The 19,159-nt window shown below is 38.3% G+C and overlaps 1 protein-coding gene across 2 annotated transcripts in view; it reads right to left on the reverse strand.

The window, feature by feature from the left end:
* CAPZA2 (capping actin protein of muscle Z-line subunit alpha 2) overlaps positions 1-17,843 on the reverse strand; it is a 48,416-nt gene extending 30,573 nt beyond the window's left edge. Inside the window, exons 1-2 of one of the 2 annotated variants that reach the window (XM_043966540.1) lie at positions 17,593-17,696; positions 1,539-1,683 (exon numbers count right to left, since the gene is read on the reverse strand). In XM_043966540.1, the coding sequence (XP_043822475.1) occupies positions 1,539-1,577 (39 nt within the window). In that variant the 5' untranslated portion in view covers positions 1,578-1,683; positions 17,593-17,696. Of the gene's footprint in view, positions 1-1,538; positions 1,684-17,592 lie in introns of both variants that reach the window. The other variant, XM_043966541.1, reaches the window with a different exon arrangement.
* Between the last annotated feature and the right edge of the window lie 1,316 nt (positions 17,844-19,159).

Raw genomic sequence — 19,159 nt, forward strand, 5'->3', positions numbered from 1 at the left:
CCAGACCAGATGATTTACAAGAGCTCTAATTTTTCTGGGATTTTATAGATCAACACCGGCCCCCCTTTATCATTGATGCAATTCAACTCCACACAAAACAGTAAAATAACTTCACTGTGAATTTTATGTGATTTAAGAGCCCTAATGTGAATGAACATTTTTACCTGCCATTAATAACATAGCTTTGATCACAACAGATGCTTACTTACAAGACTAATTGTAACCAAAGACAAACCTGTTTGAATCATTTAGCTCAGTGGTTCCCAACCAAGTGTCCTTCCCTGGTCTGGCCTTCTTCCATCTCCCCCATTAGAATGTAAGTGACTTAAGACTCTTTGGTTTTGTACTTTTATCTCCAATGCCAATATAATAATAGCACAATGCTTGGCATTGAAAACTTTTTCCTTGTTGGATTTATCATTCAATGCACATTAATAGTGCATCTACTACAAAGGGGAGCCTTGAAAATTTGATATTAAAAAGAGGTGCACTCAAAAAGAATGGCTTATTTAATGATAAACAAAGGCAAAACGAATCATTAAATTGGTTGGATTCTTTGTATTTTTAATTAAGGCGAACATGAATTGCAGCTTTGTTCCTCTTTATATACATTATAGAAAAATTGATTTTTAAAAAAAATATGACAATTTCCTATTTCTAATACTTTGTGACTTCTCAGAATAACTTCTGGTATTCTAATTTTAAAAAAGGTTCCTAATCTCTGGCTTAAGTAAATATGAGGTCAGAATCAAAGTTCAGAGAGAGTGAACCAGGGCATATTGAAACTTGCAATTTAAAAATGCATATCACATGTGCCTTTTGTGATTGATTTTCAATTTCTGAAACAAACTAATTTTGGGAAAATTAAGATTTTAAATTAAAAATTATTTGAATTTAAAGGGTTTTCCTCTATTATATACCAAAGATAAAATAAGAATAGCTCCTAATTTGTCATCTAATTAATAAAAATAGTGTTCAAAAAAACAGCTGCTGGGAAAAGTTAAGAAGCCTTATAACTTTTTGCTGAACAATTTACATCCATAATAGCTCCAGAAGATTTTAAAGAAATAATATGATTTCCATGAAATTTTATAATAAAATGGGAAAATCAAGGAATATCTATGACTGAAGTGACAAATATTAGACTAAAGAATACATTCACAAGTACATTATTTATATCACTGCTTTTAATAGTGTTAAATATTTATGAGACATAATAAAAACAGGAGAACCTATACTGTCCAACATTCTACACACAGCAATTTACTGAAGGACAATTAAAGACAACCATAATATGAACATATGAATTAGTATCCTGTAGTTAAGATTTTGAGTTTTGGAATTATAAATCACTTAATCTGTGCTCCAAGTAAATCATCTTTAAAATGGAAATGGCAATATTTACACTATCTCATATGAGTTAGAAGGATCAAAAAAGATAACAAATACAATGTAAACTATTAGTTACTGTATGTATCACCCATTTTTACCTATATAATACACCTACCATAAGGATATCCACTCTCTCACTCACCTACCCATGTATTTTCTCCATATTCTTTTCCTAGTCTTCTCATCTTTTCTTCCTTTCTACTTTCAATGGACCTCTCCTGATTGCTTCTTCTTTTTCACTCACTTTTTTCTTCCTCTTCCTCATTTTTTCCTTCTCCTGCCGGTTTATGTCTACCACAATAGCAAGATATCATCTATTAATATAAGAAATGAGTACACATATACATGTACTATATGTTAAGAATGTGTTTACATATATAAAAGTCTATGAACACACATTTAAAAGTGTTTCAGTAACAGTGTGTTAAGACTTTTTTCTTTGGTACCATGGGATACACAGACTTTTTTATTCCTTAGAATAAAATTCACGTGCCCCTCTCAGCCAAGGGTTCTTAATCTAAGGTTCAGTCACACCCTAAAGGGGTACATAACTGTCTTCAAGGGTTTCATAAACTTGGATGGGGGAAAAATTACATCTTTATTTTTACTGACCTCTAGGTGAAATTTAATATTTCTTTCACTTAAGAATTTTTTAAAAAATTATTCTGACTCCACTGAATTTACCAGACTACCAAAGGAGTTGAAGACTAGAAAGGTTATCTTAACCCTGTTCATCAGCCAAATGATTCAATTGTTTTTCCTTTTTGAACAGATCAAAAGAACTGACTAGAGAAACAGAGTCACTAATTATTTAAATGTGAATGTTAGCTTTAAAGTTCAAAATTAATTTCTTAGTTTTCTAGATGAAATTTTAAGAACTTGTCAGAAGCTTTTATAGCATGTTACAATTAAACAAGAGATATGAAACATGTTCTATCTCAAATTAATTTTGCTAGATTTCTAGAGAAAGGTTCCAAGGTTCCTTTAGATTCACTAGGAAAAGATCCACTTCCTAACTTTACAACCAGCCATAGTAGGAGCATGGGTTGATGTTCTCTTTGGGTTTTTTGATAAAACACTAATAAGCATTTCTACAGCACTATAAAATTCACAAAATATTATTTGATGTTTATAACAATCCTGGTGATGTAAGTACTGCAATTATCCTCATTTTACATATGAGGAAACAAATTCAGAGAAAGTTTAAGTGACAGAGGTAGCATTTGAACTTAGGTCTCTCCTGACTCAAAGTGAAGTTAAGTTACCATAAATAATTAGGTGGTAATTAGATTGCTAATTTTCAAAGACACCAAATTTAATAAAATATATGCCTAACATTAAAACCACAAAAGATTATAATTAAATCTTTCTTTGATGACCCAGGAGGCATTTCTGGATACTGCACACTTTAGGCTCATGATCATGAACTGTTATCATTGTACAATACAGAAGATCTCACAGGTTGCCTAAATGAGAATACAGGTGTGTCTTCGGGACCTAAGGGAATTCTGCTATCCCCAGCAGGGAATCAGGAAGAAATCTTGAGAGACTTGAGGCCCAGGTAGGGGAGGGGTGCAGGCTCATCAGAAGTTAAGAACCACAGCAGAAAAAGTTTTGCTGGCTGGTTATTTAGCAAGTTAGCTTGAGGTTATCTTCAGACCAGAAAACAGGATAGGTGAGAGAAAAAACCTGCCCTCCTTTAAACCAAAACACTTGGGACCCTCTGAAGCTTAGGACAGTATAGCTTGCAAGTAGGGCCCCACTGTAAGAGGGAGTTAAAAGTCAAGTAAAACATGGCAAGATGAGCAAGCAAAGAAAGTTGAGAACCATACAAAGTTTCTTCAGTGAAAAGGAAGACAGAGGTACACCCTCAGAAGAGGATAAAAAGCTCAAGGCCTCTACATCCAAAGCTTCCAAGAAAAATATGAATGGATCTCATGCCATGGAAGCACTCAAAAGGGATGTTGAAGAGAAAGTAGGAGAGATAGAAGGAAGAGTGGGCTCATAACATACACACCCATTTGGGAGGAGTAATCTATCTAACCCTACAGGAAAGTAGGAGGGGAAGAGGATAAGGAGGGAAGGGTGAAAGGAGGGAGGGCAGAGCTGGGGAGGGAGCAGTCAGAAGCAAAACACTTTTGAGGAGGAAGAGGGTAAAAGATAGAAAATAGAGTAAATATCATGGGAAGGGAATAGGATGGAGGGAAACAGTTACGATGATTGATTATAATGGCAAAATGTATGGTACCTACTTTGCTGGGCTACTGTGAAGAAATTCTTTGTCAAGGTTAAGGTACTAAATAAAAGTTATGATGAACAGGATGCTATCAGAAAAACCTGGAAAGACCTACATGAACTGAAGCAAAGTGAAATGTACTGTATATAAGATAACAGCAATAGTGTAAGATGATCTGCTGGGAAGGATGTGGTTATTTTCAGCAATGCAATGATCCAATATAACTCTGAAGGACTTATGAAAATTGCAATCCATCTACAGAGAAAGAACTGATGGTATCTGAAAACAGATTGAAGCATAATTTTTTTTTAACACTTCCTTAATCTGAAGTTTTGTTTTTAATCTGTTTTCTCTCACAACTTAGCAAATGTGGAGATGTTTTCCATGACTACTCATGTATAACTTATATTGAATTGCTTGACTTCTTGGGGGTAGGGGGGGGGTGGGAAGGGAGGGAGGAAGAGAAGTAGGAACACAAAGTTTTTTTAAAAATTGATGTCAAAATTTGTTTTTACATGTAATTTGGAAAATAAAATTCTAAACAAAAAAATTTATATTCAAATCAAGTCAACAGACATTTATTAAGTCTTTACTATGTGCCAGCCACTGTGCTAAGCTTTGGGGATGTAAAGAAAGACAAAAAACCACAGGCAATTTCAAGAGCCCAAGTGTGAAGTGATGAGGGCCTGCATTGCACTGGTGACAGTGTTAGAGGAAAGAAGGGGTTGTACACAAGAGATGTTATGAAGACAGAACTGACAGAACTTGATGGTAAAGAAGGCAAGGTAAGAAGTCAGGAATGGAAGATGAAACCTAGGTTGTAAGCCTCAGTGACAGAGAATGGTAGTTCCCTTGACAACAGTGGGAAAGTTAGGAAGAGGGGAACTTTTGTGGGGAAAGAAGTTAATTCAGTTTTGGCCATTGCATTTAATATGTCTATTTAATATGTTGGATAACCAGTTCGAGATGCCCAAAAGACAGTTGGAGATGTGAGACTAGAGCTCAGGAGAAAGGGCAGGCTGGACAAATACATCTGAGAACTATCTGCATAGTGATGATAATTGAATCAAAGGGGGCTGGTGAACTGACCAAGTACAATACCTCTACAAATATAGAAAATATACAAAAATAAATACATGATAACTTGAGTAAGCACTTGTACCTGTAAGGATTGGGAAAGGCTTATGTAGGTGGTATTATTTGAGCAGAGCTTTAAAAGAAACTAGGGGTTCTAAGAGGCAAAGATGAGGAGGATGCATTCAAGGCATCAAATCAGGTGAATGTTATGTGTGACTAAGAGAAAAGCCAACTGGCTGGACTGAATTAATGAAGACTAGTAAGTAATAAGGCTGGAAAAGGAGGTGGGAGCTACACTTCGAAAGACTTTAAATGCCAAACAAACAAAAAAAACCCCCTTATATATGATCCTAGAGGAAATAAGAAACCACTGGAGTTTATGAGTAGAAGAGTGACATTTAAAAAACCCAACCAATTATGCTTTAGGAATATCACTTTGGCAATTTTATGGAGGATGCAATGGAAAGAGGAGATTTAAGGTTGGAAAACCAATTAGAATACTATTGCAATAGCCTAGTTAAGAGGGGAGGCAGCTAGGGTGGTTTAGTGGATATAGAGTGCTGAGCCTGGAGTCAGGAAGACCCAAGTTGAAATCTGGTCTCAGACACTGTGTGACCCAGGGCAAGCTACTTAACTTCTATTTACTTTAATTGACTGGAGAAGGAAATGGCCAAAGACTCCAGCATCTTTGCCAAGAAAATCCTACACAGGGTCATGAATAATCGGAACTGAGTAACAACAAGTTAAGAGGGGATGAGGGACCTGAACCAAGGTGCTACCACTATGAATGGAGAGAAGGCAGTGGATAAGAGAAATGGAATGGAAAGTTCAGAAAAGGGGTGAGTACACCAGCATCTTTGAAGAATCAAAACTACAAGTGTCTCAAGGTCTAAAACAATCGTGTTGGTTTTAGTAATTTGTAGTATAAAAGATTTTATTCTGAATGTATGTGACCAGAAAGGAGTGTGCTGGTCACATGGCAAGAGTTTGGGGGTCATGTAACAAGCATAACACATAGTTATGCAACAAAAAGAACTACATTTGGAGTCACGGACCTGAGTGAGTTCAATTCCAGCTCTTTCTCTTATTACTTGGGTGACCATGGGCAGATTATATTTAGTCTTTTGTAGCCTCTTATTTTCTCATATGTAAAATGAAATGAGAGGTTTAGACTAAATGATCTCTGAAATCCCTTGTAGTTCTAAATCTATGATTCTGTGATAACAGATAGAAAAGTATTATACTGGGGCAGCTAGGTGGTGCAGTGGATAAAGCACTGGCCTTAGATTCAGGAGGACCTGAGTTCAAATCCAGCCTCAAACCCTTGACACTTACTAGCTGTGTGACTCTAGGCAAGTCACTTAGCCCTCATTGCCCTGCCAAAAAAAAAAGAAAGAAAGAAAAGTATTATACTGATACTCGAGAAGTATCCAAAGAATGCCTCCAACAGGATTATGGGAAGACAAGGGCAATAACTGTAAGATGAGAGGGCTTAGATGGGTTGTGATTTGCACTGCTTGAAAGAATACTCAACTTTGGTGGGATCACAGATCCACTAAAATGCAAAAAATATTATATGCAGACTGGTCTGATTCTCTATTAGTCCGCTAACAACCTAGAAAGTTATTTTTTTTTAAAACCTGATGTTTTTTGTAAGTTATATTTTTCTCATAGAAGTATGTCATCTGCTCTATCAAACTCAATTATTTTATTGTTCTTATACTTGGATTCTGAATGAAAACATTTACCACAACATTTTAAATTAAAAGTCTATTTGTTATTCAAAATAGGAGGCTAAGTTACTAAGTGAAAGAGTTAAGCTCTGTCCTTCTTAAAATTTTGGAGACAGGATCTTAGAAATTATCTAGGCTAGCTTGCCTTATTTGACAGAAACCCCTTCTGCTATTGTAGTAAGGAAATGCCTGAGAAATATTTGGGTTTCTTCAAAATCCCTGAAGGTGATACAAGACCCTGCAGATAAATCAGCTTTCAAGCCTAAGATCACTTCTACTTCCAGCTAACTACTTATTTCTAAAACTATTTAGAAAAAACAAACACAACACAAACTTTTACAAACAGTCCACTACTGAATTTTACTAACAAAAATTATCTAGTCAAAATGATATTATGTAAGTTATTTGAAGCTGCTCGTATACAAAAGATTCAAGCCATTTTCCTATCTAGTATCAAAATTACTTTCTGACTTTGGAAATCTTACAAAGTAGGTTGCTAAGTTTTTTTCCCCTTTTCAATACTTTTTTTCCCAAAATGATAAAAGTTGAAGTTAACCTTATAATGGGGCTAAGGTATCTAAAAAATATATTAACTGTACAAATATACTACTCTGAAATACTAGCTCTTCCTTCCTTTCTTTCCTCAAACCCAAATTCCCAAATAGTTAAAATACCAATATTAATCTCCTCCTACACTTATACTTCCAGTATCCAGGAATCCTATGAATGATGTCTCAAATATACTGAGGGAGAATGAAAAAAAAAAAAAAAGAAATCTTATATAGGAAATGGAACCAATTCCTATCAATGGCTAATGTTTCCTGAGGGGTTCCCTGAGCAGAAAAAAATCTCCCTCAATTCATGCTCTTTACATATTTCCACAACCCCCTCAGAAGGACATTAATCATAAAATATGTGAGAACAGCATTATTTATCTCATTGTTGGCTTTGCCCTTTAAGCAGGTACCTATTCTGCAAAGCTAACAAGAGTCAAAGCTCTTAAAAATCTAACCTTAACCCCATTAAAAAAAAGACTATATAAAAAAAATCTAACCCTATAGATCGATCATTTGATGAAGTAATCATATAAGTGATCCTTTCAAGTTGACTTCTTAAGGATTCTGATATCTAAACCCATAAACGTTTAATGGCCTATCATACAAATTCTTCTAATTTCGTGTCTGATACCAATGTTTCCATACCTTCAGTTTCTCAGTCTCCACTTTTCCCCCCAGAATAAATGTCAGGTCCAGTTCATTTCCCTGTATTTTCTCCAACCTCTATTTTGATGATACAGAGCATTATGGGACATCCTGTATATCATACCTTTTTTTTCTACCTAATAAAAAACTATGAGCAGAGTAGTAAAAATATCTTTAACTAGATATTATTTTGGGATTAATATGTGTTTCTACATCAATGGGTAAAGTTTAATTTCATATAAGGAAAAAAATTCAATGAAAACTATAAAAAATGGAATTATTACTCTAGGAGGTAAGGAAGACCTATCACTGGAGCTCTTGAAGTAAAAGTTGGACAAGTATGCACTGGGGAAGGACTAAGTTCATACTTCTGGTGAGACTCAAAAACCTCTAGCAGCTCCTTATCTCCAGGATCAAATATAAAGATCCTTTCTTTGTAGTTCAAAGCTTTTTATTACCTGTCCTTCTTTCCATTCTTTTCACACCTTACACCCCACCCCTTCCCTAACTTTTCAATGCAGTAACACTGGACTCTCTATATTTCCTCAAACAAGACACTGCATTTCCTGACACCATGCATTTTCTTGCTCATGACTGTATGTTCTACTTTCTCATGTCTGGCACCTGGTTTTATTCAAGTCCAAGCTAAAGTCACATCTTTTAGAGGAAGTCTTCCCCAATACTTCTTTATTCTATGGCCTTCCTTCTATTGATTATTTCCAATTTATCCTGTATATAATTTGTTTGCACATAGTTGCTCACATGGTCTACCAGTTAGACTGTAAGAAGACTTGAGAACAGGGACTTTTTGCCTTTGTCTTCCCAATACTTATTATAGTGTCTGCTAAATACTAGGCATTTAATAAATGATTACTGAGTGATTGATTGGTAGGGGTAAAACTAAATGACCTCTTTTAAATCCAAGAGTCCATAATTTTATGGGTAACAACCTTCCCCTGTAATTATCACAATCCCTCTACATTTTTAGTAAATTTTTAGTAATGAATTGTTGGGGTCCATCTATTGATGATGAAATTCTCCAAACTTAGGTAGGCTGATCCTTGAATTTACAGGCACTAAGCTTGGCTTCAGGCTGTATTAACATTTTTTCATCCTGGAAAGATCTTTTACAATTTGTTATGAAGAACCCCAGGTCACCTTCATGCCATGATGAAGCAAAGGAGGACTTTAACAATTGTTCTTTGTGCGAAATAATATTTGGTTTAAAAAAAAGCAAAGGAAATACTCCTCTGCAATCCACCAAGAACACAGGAATGGGCGCTTCTATGATAAATTATACTATCAAAATACAACGACATTAAGCAATCATTACTATTATGTTTGATATTGAGGATGATGTTTAACTTCCCATAAGGTCTCACAAGTACATACCATACTCTCAGAGATGAAAAGGACCTTTGAGGTAATTTAGATCAACCCCCTTATTTTTCAGTTAAAGAAACTGAGACCCAGAGAGGTTAAGTGACTTGCTCAATCACACAAGTGACTGGCAGAAATAAGAATTGAACCCGAGTCTTCTGACACCACATCTAGCACTCTTTCCACTGTACCCAATCTAATGTTGAGAGGATCAACACTAGGCTGATAAATTTTTTTTAGCCACAATAATTCTTAAAAGATCATCTCTTAAGTAATAGAAGGATTGAGATCTACTTTAGTGGTGGGTGCAATGACACTAAAGAAACTGCATACACTTGATGTACTGATGTATAGGGATGATGCAGACTGGGGGTGGTGTTAACCTCCCCAACTTTGATTTGAACTCTCTAGGTAGGTCCTCAGGACAAACACACAATAATGAAGCTGAAGATTCAGTGAACAAGACTGAGAAAGAATGGTCAGGCAGATAGGAAGAGAACCAGAAGTATTAGGGAAGCCAAGGGAAGACAATGTATTCAGAAGTTAATTGACAGGGTGGAAGTAGTAGAACTATCCAAAAGAATAAAACCTGAGAAGAGGTTCCTGAATTTAATAGCTCCAGGGGGTCTTCTGGTAACCCTAGAGGGAGCTATTTCACTCATATTGTGCAGAAGAGTCAGATTTCAAGAAGTGGATGGTAATACAGGCATTGAACAGTGAAAAGGAAGACACAAAGAAGGACAGCTTGAGGAAATGGCAAGGTCAAGAGTTTTTTAAGGAGAGGGGAGACCAGGACATGTATATAGAGAGTAGGGATGAAGCTAGGTGAGAGAAGATATTTTTAAGAGGGTCTATGATTTGTGCCTCTAAACTTACTTCCCAAAGGTCAAGCATAATATTTTGCACACAGTAGGCACTTATAGAATGTATCAAGGAAGGGTGAGTACATCCATAAAAATCAGAGTCTTAAAGTCTAATATAATTATTATGCCTCATGTTGATATGAAGGTGTCAGAGGGATTACCATTTCATACTTGCCATCATTGATAATTAGCCATGTTGCGTGGTAATTAAAAACAGTGTGTTTATCTAGGCTTAACAAATACAAGGCTTAAACCATATGCCTAAAATCAGTACCACCAACCTTTTCCTTAAAAAATGTATCATTTCTATAGACATAAATGTGGTAGCTAGGTGGCATAGTAAATAAAGCATATGGCTTGGGAGTTAGAAAGACCCATCCTCCTGAATTCAAATCTTGCCTCAGAGGCTTCTTAGTTGTGTGATCCTGTGCAAGTCACTTAACTCTGTTTATCTCAGTTTCTTCATCTGTGAAATGAACTGGAGAAAGAAATGGCAAACCATTGCAATATCTTTGCCAAGAAAATTCTAAATCAGATCAAGAAGAGTTAGACTCAACTAAATAGACCCAAAGGTCTACTTAAGTAAGCATATGAATTTAACCTATACAAATAAGACCTGTTCCTGTCCTCAAGTACTTAAACAACAGGGAAAATAAAGCAAGTACCTATAATGAAATTGTATAGTGTACCACAAGGATAGCACTTTGCAAGTCTTAAATATAAATTATTATTTATATCAATTAATAGAAAAAACTATACTTCCCTTAGTAGTAAATAGTTTTCAAAAATCTCTTCACATACTTGTGAAAAATATAATCTAAAACCAAAGTACCTTGATTTTCCATTTGTCTAGGTTATAGAACTTGTACATTCAAAGGCATATTAAAAAAGATTAAGATAAACTCTTTAAAAAGATCCTGATCCAACTTTCTATGATATATAAAGTGCTGGTTGGAATACTCAGAAGTATTCAAAGAAGAGTTTCTAGTGATATGAATGATTTCACAGCAACAGAAAATATGGTGATTGGACTGTAACCAACATCACCATCTGCATTTCAAAGTGCATGAGCCACTACATTTAACTGTGTATGAGGTTCTTTTGATTATGAAACAATTTAGGAAAAATAGATTGATCCTTCTTATCTCTACTCGTACCCAAAAGCTGGCCACACAGCACAACTATTTTTTCAGGCCCTATCTATTACATTATCTGTTTCTTTCAAATATCAATTCATAATTCATTAAAAATAATTTGGGCATCAGTATAAAAGGCACTGTAAGGAACAGAAAGATCGATGGCCAATACTTGCCCTCAAGAAGCTTAAAAACTAGCAGGGAGGATAAGAATTTGGATATAAACAGGGACAATAAAAGGCAGCAGCAATATTATAATGAATAGTAACACAGTCTGTATCCCACAAGTATATATTGTCCAGCCAATACATAAGACATTTAATAAATGTTTGCTGAAGTTGAAATATAAAGTGCTAAGAATTCAGAGGATCAAATTTTTCTTCTAGTTGAAATGAATAGGAACGGCCCCATGTAGGAAGTATTTTAACTGGTTCTTAAAGAACGACTGAGATTTTCATAAACGATATTTTGGGGACAGGGAGGAAAGAGTAAGAAAACTTCCCAGGTGCAGGAAAAGTGTTACCTAGAGAGTACAAGAGGCAAGAAAGTATAAAGTGTGTTTAGTAAATGGACAGTATTCAGGGTAGCTAGGTGGCACAGTGAATAGAGCACCGACCCTGGATTCAGGAGGACCTGAGTTCAAATCCGACCTCAGACCCTTGACACTTACTAGCTGTGTGACCCTGGGCAAGTCACTTAGCCCCAACTGCCTCACCCCCCCCCCAAATGGTAAACCTTAAAGTACTATGTGTGAATAGTGAAAGTAGAAGTGATGAGGTTGGAAGGTAGGCTGAAAAGAGATGCTGTAGGGCTTTTACTACCAGGCTAAGGAGACTAGAAGTTATTCAGGAGCTAGCAAGGGAGTATCAATGGGAGACCAGAAAGGAGGCTACTGTCATAGTTGGGCATGACATAATAAAGATCTCAAATTGGATAGACAATGGAAATGAGAGGAATAGATTAAAAAAAGAGACAGACAGTGACACAAGACTTGGCCATTAATTGGATACAAGAGAACAGAGAAATGGAAACATCATAGATGACTTGAAGTTTATTAGTCTGAGGGACTGGTAACATCAATAGAAACAGGGAAATTCTAGATAAAAAGCTGGTTTGGGAGACCATGAACTTGCTTTCAGACATGCTGATTTTGAGATACCTGAGGGACAGCTAGGTAAAACTACCTATATAGATAGTTTAAATGTGGGATAGGAGCCCCATGAGAAAAGACAAGACTGGACAACCATTTTGGAGAGCAATTTGGAACCATGCCCAAAAGGCTATAAAACTGTGCATATCCTTTGACCCAACAATACCACTACTAGGTCTTTGTCCCAAAGAGATCATACAAAAGGGAGAAGGGCCCACATGTACAAAACTATTTATAGCAGCTCTTTTTTGTGGTGGCAAAGAGTTGGGAATTGAGGGGATGCCCATCAATTGGAAAATGGCTAAACAAGTTGTGATATATGAATGTAATGGAATACTATTGTGCTGTAAGAAATGTTGAGAAGGCAGATTTCAGAAAAACCTAGAAAGACTTACATGAATTGATACTTAGTGAAGTAAGCAGAACCAAGAGAACACTGTACACAGTATCAACAACACTGCGATAGACTTAGCTCTTCTCAGCAATACAATGATCCAAGACAATGCCAAAAGACTCATGATGGAAAATGTATTCCACATCCAGAAAAAGAACTATGGGATCTGAATGCAGTTTGAAGCATAAGATTTTCACTTATGTTGGGTTTTTTTAGTTGTAGTTGTTTCTTCTTGTGTTTTTTTCTTTTATTCTGATTCTTCTCTTATAATATGACTAATGTGGAAATACGTTTAACATCAATGTAATGTATAACATATCAGATTGCCTGCTGGATTTGGAGTGTGGAGGCAAGTGAGGGTGAGAGAAATATTCAGAACTCAAATATTACAAAATGAATGTTGAAAACTATCTTTACATGTAATTAGGAAAAAAATTTTAAAAGAAAGTTTAGAAAAGAAAAAAGGAAAGAATTGGAGACAAAAATTTGGGAATTATCTAAATATAAATGAAAGCTGAAGACATATGTGGATGGGATCACTGAGAGAAAATACAGAAAGAGAAAAGGAACTCTTCAGCTATTGTTTAAGGTACTTTCTTGTATTATTACCACTTTCAGAGACGTGTAATGGGTAGAAGACTTGATCTGGAAGTCAGGAAAACCTATGGTTGAACCCCACCTGAGGCATTCACAAGCTGTATGATACTGAACAAATCATTTAACTCTTTAGGCTCACCTTTGAAGGTCCCTTCCAGTTCTAAATCTAGGACCCTAAAAGTTTGGTGTGGTTAAACCTTCAAACAAATTGGAGTTCTCATAAAACTGTTTCACAGGCTGATAGAAGTGAGCTGATCCTTTATAGTCTAGGAATTTAAGGGTTAAAATTGTATTTAATTGGGGGCAGCTAGAGGGCGCAGTGGTTAAAGCACGGCCCTGGATTCAGGAGGACCGGAGTTCAAATCCGGCCTCAGACACTTGACACTTACTAGCTGTGTGACCCTGGGCAAGTCACTTAACCCCCTATTGCCTGCAAAAAAAAAAAAGAAGAAGAAGAAAAAAAAATTGTATTTAATTTCTGCATCTGAATGAAGTAGTGATTTTAGCAAATGAAGTTAGTTAGTAGTCCATAAATATGACCCATATTTACCCATATCCCTCATACTTCTGCCATTACTTTTGGATAGGCAGAGAGGATTCCCAGAATATGTTATATGCCTTACCTTGCGGCAGTTGTAAGAAAACCTTTAAAGTAAGGATTCTTAACCTTTTTTTGTCATGGGCTTCTTTTTGCAATCTGATGAAGCCTATGGACCCCTCATAAGAATATTTTTACATGCATAAACATGCAGAATTACAAAGAAAACATTCTACTGAAATGCAGTTATAAAAAATATTTAAAAAAAACAAGTTCATGGACCTTAGGTCTGAAGAGTCTATGTCATAGTCTTTTCTATCCAACAAGCTGTCTAAACCATGGCCACCCATGCCCCTACCTCCTGCTTTGTCCCATCTTTGGAACCTCCCCATATGTGGATGCAGGAAGTCTGGAAAATTCCAAACTAGATACTTCAAGTTTCCTAGTTGACTGGCACCTCAAAGGTAGGAAACCTGTCATATCCTCATTAAACATATGAAGCACCTAAGTAGTCCTTAAACATGGAGTGAAAGTAGACTCAGGAATCCCTGTGAAGACCTTGATGCAATTTTTTACAAGACTAACCCAAACTCTCTCTCTCTGCCATGGCATTAAGATCATTAATTATGCCTGAGACCCCTTAACAACATCCCTAGTGGTTTCCCTTTTCTTTGTTCTTCCTAGTCATATTGTGTGTATATGTATGTCTGTGACTGTCATGAGGGAGGGGGAAATGTTTGTGGAATGGGGGTGCAGGTCATTGTCACTGTAAGTGACTTAGTTTGGAGATGAAAATCTTTGTCCAAGTTTGGGAGCGAGTGGCCTGCTCTAGTCCCTTTCCTAGAGTGTCTTCTGCTAAGATAAAAAAGGCCTAAGACTTTCATTATTGGCTAGATCTTTTAATTCTGTGAAGGCCTTTTAACTCCAGCAATGGTCCCCAATAGACTTTTGCTTTTATATTGGTGTTACTGAACAAAACCCGCATACAACTAGAAAAGTTACCCAAGGATGTAGAAGAAATATTTTGAAAACCCTCAAGTGGGCATATATTATTAAAACCTGAAACAAAAGTTACAATGTTGGTAGAAATATCATTTTTAAAGGGTAATTTTGAAAACAATTCTAAAATAATCAAATTACTAATCATAGAAAGCTGAACTTTGTTTTTACTTGGGGCATTAAAAAAAAAAAGATTGCTTTCCCTCTTGTCAACATAAGACAATACAAATAAAAGCAGATAACGAAAAAGGCATTGTTTTCAGCTGACTCACAATGAATCTTTTTTTTTTTTTTTAAAGGGAAGTACCTGAAATTACCAAAGATAACTTTGTCCTGAGAGGCAGGATGGCCTAGTTCTAGTACATATAGAGGGGTGCTTTCAAAGTGAGGAAGACCCGGATTCAAGTCAAACCTGCCACACAAGGGCAGTAGGCTGTGTCTGATAAGCCATTTAACTTCTCAGTGCCCTAGGCAGGCAACTTTCTACAACTCTTACGTGAAGCCTCTTCTAGTTTTTCAATGAGTCTTTGGTTCTCACAGAGCATTTTTTTGTAGTCTTCTGATGCAGTCATATATTACAGTGATTCATGTATGTCCTGTAAACTCCACAAGTCAGTGACCGGATCTTTTATCTAAACTTTTTTTTCCTATTGTACATAGGCTTTTGAGCTATGAATTGAATTGCTCTTAACTGCTGATTTGATATCTGTTATCATTACTGTTAAAGTACTATCTTATAAATTTAAAAGGATAAAAGAAACTCAGAGAAATAAAAATTCTTGAAAACTAAAGATGCAGAAGTAGCAAAGTAATTAAATAACTCAAGTGACAGAAATAAGGGTAAGGAACTCTCTGTGAAGACCTCCCTCAACCAATGCAAGTCACCAGCACCTTCTTTACAATTATAGTCCTAAGAGTTCCCTAGGGTATTGAGAAGTTCAATGAATGGCCTGGTGTCACAGAGCCCAGTATGTGTCAGAGGTAGGACTGAAACTCAGGAGCCACCCTCACCCTATAAACAATTATTGACTAAACAAAGAACTTCAGATTACTTCTTTTAAAAAAGAAAAAAAACCTTTCAGTCCCACAAAGCTAATATTCTTGCTAAAAATGATGAGATGATTCAGATAACTGATCTGGATTTAAACATTTATTTAATTTTGAGACCGAACAATGACCAAAGCTTTTTGCAAATCTGTATAAGCCTGTATAAATTACAGAACATTAGGCTTTAACAAACTTTAAAATAATATTTTTTCTAAATTCACTCAAACCAAACTTTGTAGTATGTTTCCCTTCTGATGCCAGTTAACACCCACACAGAATCATATCATTTTAAAAGAAATTTGCTATTTTAAACCTTTAGCATGCTTGGCGGTTCTATATTAACCATCCACATTACAAGAACCTTAACTATTTGGTTTCAAGATAAATCATTTAAGATATATTTGAATATTATTAATGATTTGCCAAGACAAGAGCAATGTCAAGAGTCTAACTTAGCTCTTCTGACTCTAAATTGAGGGTCTTTCCACTCCATTTTAACTCTACTTTACTTTCATGGGGTATGATACAACGTGGGTAACAGTGACTGAAACTTTCCCCTCAATACTCTGCAAACATTGAACAGTTAATGCACAACTTCAGGTGTTCAGGGACAGACTAGTATTTCTGTAGTTATCCAAGTCTTTTGCTCCCCTCCCCACCCCGCCGGACTATTGTCCTTCACTAATCTCTTCCACCAAAGAACTAGCAAGGAAGATGAGATGACACTTAAGATGAAGTTTTATACTTAGGAACATTCACACCATCTGGTTGGTAATTGGTTAAATTAATGGCTTAAATAAAGACCTCGGAAATGCAATCATTTCCTTATTTGTGCATTATATTGACTGGTTATGGATTTCAGAGAGATCATACCAATACTTTCATTAATTATCCTAAACAATCAAAAGTAGTTTTTCTGGGTGGTGGAGTGAAGGGTAGGGCGGACAGTTCCCCCAAATGCAAAATGCAACCGTCTTTGGTACAACGATCTAGCTATTTGTTACTTAAAGTCTGAAAAATCAAATGCTGGTCTTAACTCCTATGCTGCCAAAGCATCATTCAAGTGCCAAATACAGTAAGAGGAGTTGCACAATCTCCCCCATTTGTAAGACAGCAGGACCATCAGGCGCCACAACATCAGCACCCTGCCTTGGTGCTACAGGGGGTTTGGGGAGGTCGCAAGAATGGGGGGGGGGGGCGAAGGGCGCCTCTAGAAAGTGGCTGGGGCTCCACGCCTTCCTCGACCACAGCAACTCTAAGCAGGAAAATCCAAGTCCGCCCGGCACACCCGAGAGCCCGAGCGGAAAAAAAAAAAAAAACCCTAAAGAGGAGGAAGGTGAAAAGCCGGGGGGAAAGGATAACCAGAAAAGTGGGGGTGACGTGAAGCAGTTCAGCTGGGGGGATGATTTCTTAGGCGCCTCCCCACAGCCCCTCTTCCGGCTGGCACTGCCCTCGGGGCCGCTCCCCAGGCTCCGGATGCCACCTTCCTCTCGGTTCCCGGCCCCTGGGCTCCGCCCGCAGCGCCGGCAGCCGTGGGGGAGCCGAGCGGCCCCCACCCCCCGCGCCTCGGGTCACTTCCCCGAGCTGGGGAGCCCCCGCCCCGGCTCCAGCTTCCTATTTTCAGCGCTCACACACCCTACAAGGAGCGGAGGGAGCAGGCGAGCGGCCTCCGGTTGACTGACAGGGGCAGCGGCCGAGGCAGGCAGGCAGACAGGCGGCGGACCTTCCTCCCCAGCCGTCAGATTCGGGGAAAGTCCTCTTCCCTCCCAGTTCTCCACGCCCCGGGCATCTCGAGACTCAGGGCCCGGGGGGGGGGGGGGGGGGTTCCGCCGCCCTCACTTCTCTTACCTTCTCCTCATCCGACAACTGCTCCTCCAGATCCGCCATTTTCCTTCTGGCGACAGGCGGCGGCGGCGGCGGCAGCGGCCACCTGACTTCCCTCTTCCCGTACGGTCCCAGGCGCCGCGCGCCCCCGCAAGGGGAGGGGCCAGGGAGCAGGAGGCCCGCAGTCGCACGCTTGCGCGTGCGCCCTCTTCTCTCTTCCCCTCCACCCCTTCCCTCCTTCCCTCCCCACCCCAGCAAGTGACCGCCTCCTTTCCGAGAGGAGGCCGCGCGGGCGGATGCTCGTGCCTCGGGGCTAGGTTGTGAAGGGAAGAATAGTGTGGCTCGGCGGGGCAGGAATATCTGGGGCTACCCTTTTCGATTTCACTCGGAAAGCAGATAGTTAGGTCCAGTCCCCTCCCTCCCGCCTCCCCTTCCGTTCAGCCAATGAGACTAGCCTCGTGGGTGGACTTGATGAGGGCGGATGTGCCGGGAGCTGCCTCGGAGTGGAGGAGAGGCGTTGATTGCCATAAAAGGACTGGAGAAGCCGATCTTTTTTCGTTCACAGTGCTTTTCAAACCTGCTGCGGGGGCTCTTTTGCGTCCAGCAGGCGCCCTAGGGAGCCGGCCCATTCTGGGGAATGGCGGTCTGCAGAAAGTACAGCACGGACGCTCTCCTTGGTCTAGGATATGCCGACATCTCGCTTCTAAAATTGCAAGCAGTTTAAATCTCCTTCTGCAGATGTAAGGTCAAGAGACATTGTTAAACTCCTACTATGTGCAAGTACTGTTAAAACAAACGAACCAACAACAGCCCATGCTTGCCTCAAGAGCTCACTGTCTAATGAGACAACAAGCAAATAACCACGTAAAAACGAGATAAATTGGGAATGATCTCAGAGAAAATACTCCCTAGCATTAAGAGGAATTTAAAGTCAGCAAGCATTTGGGTACTTCCTACTATATGCCAGGAACAGTAGAATTTTTTTAATAAGACTTAAAACTGTCCCTTCCCTTTGGGATCATCCATTCTAATGGGGGATGGGGGCAGAAGCAACATAAAACACTGGTTCAAGAGTACTTATTATATGCTAGACTAGAAATTAGTCTGAGTAAGACTGGGTCCCTCCAGTCAGTCAAGAAGGAGATAAGACTTTTTTGCAAATAAAAACAATTCGAATTAGAACGTGAAAGTGTGTATGAGAAGCACAAAGAAGTATTATGAAAGTTCACAGAAGAGAAGAATCTCTTGAGTGGGGAGGGCAACCAGATAAGTCTACATTCAGGAAGTGGCATTTAAGTTGAAATAGGACCTTAAATAAGTGGTGTTGACTGACTGACTTGGGTGCTAGGGAGGGAGGGAAGAGGAGTAGGTTTCTAAGCATAGGAAAATCAAATGAGCTAAGCCATGGCCATGGGCTATCTATACTTAGAACAAGTTATATCTATCTATACTTAGAACAAGTTATATCAGATGGTAAGGAAGAGGATGGAGAAACCTCACAGAAATGTCCTCACCAAATTTTAGTTGGAAGGAACCTCGGAGGCCAAATTGTTCAGTTAACCCATTACAAAAACCCCCTCTACAACATCTC

This window comes from Dromiciops gliroides, chromosome 5 (genome assembly GCF_019393635.1).
Source record: "Dromiciops gliroides isolate mDroGli1 chromosome 5, mDroGli1.pri, whole genome shotgun sequence".
Classification (NCBI taxonomy): domain Eukaryota; kingdom Metazoa; phylum Chordata; class Mammalia; order Microbiotheria; family Microbiotheriidae; genus Dromiciops; species Dromiciops gliroides.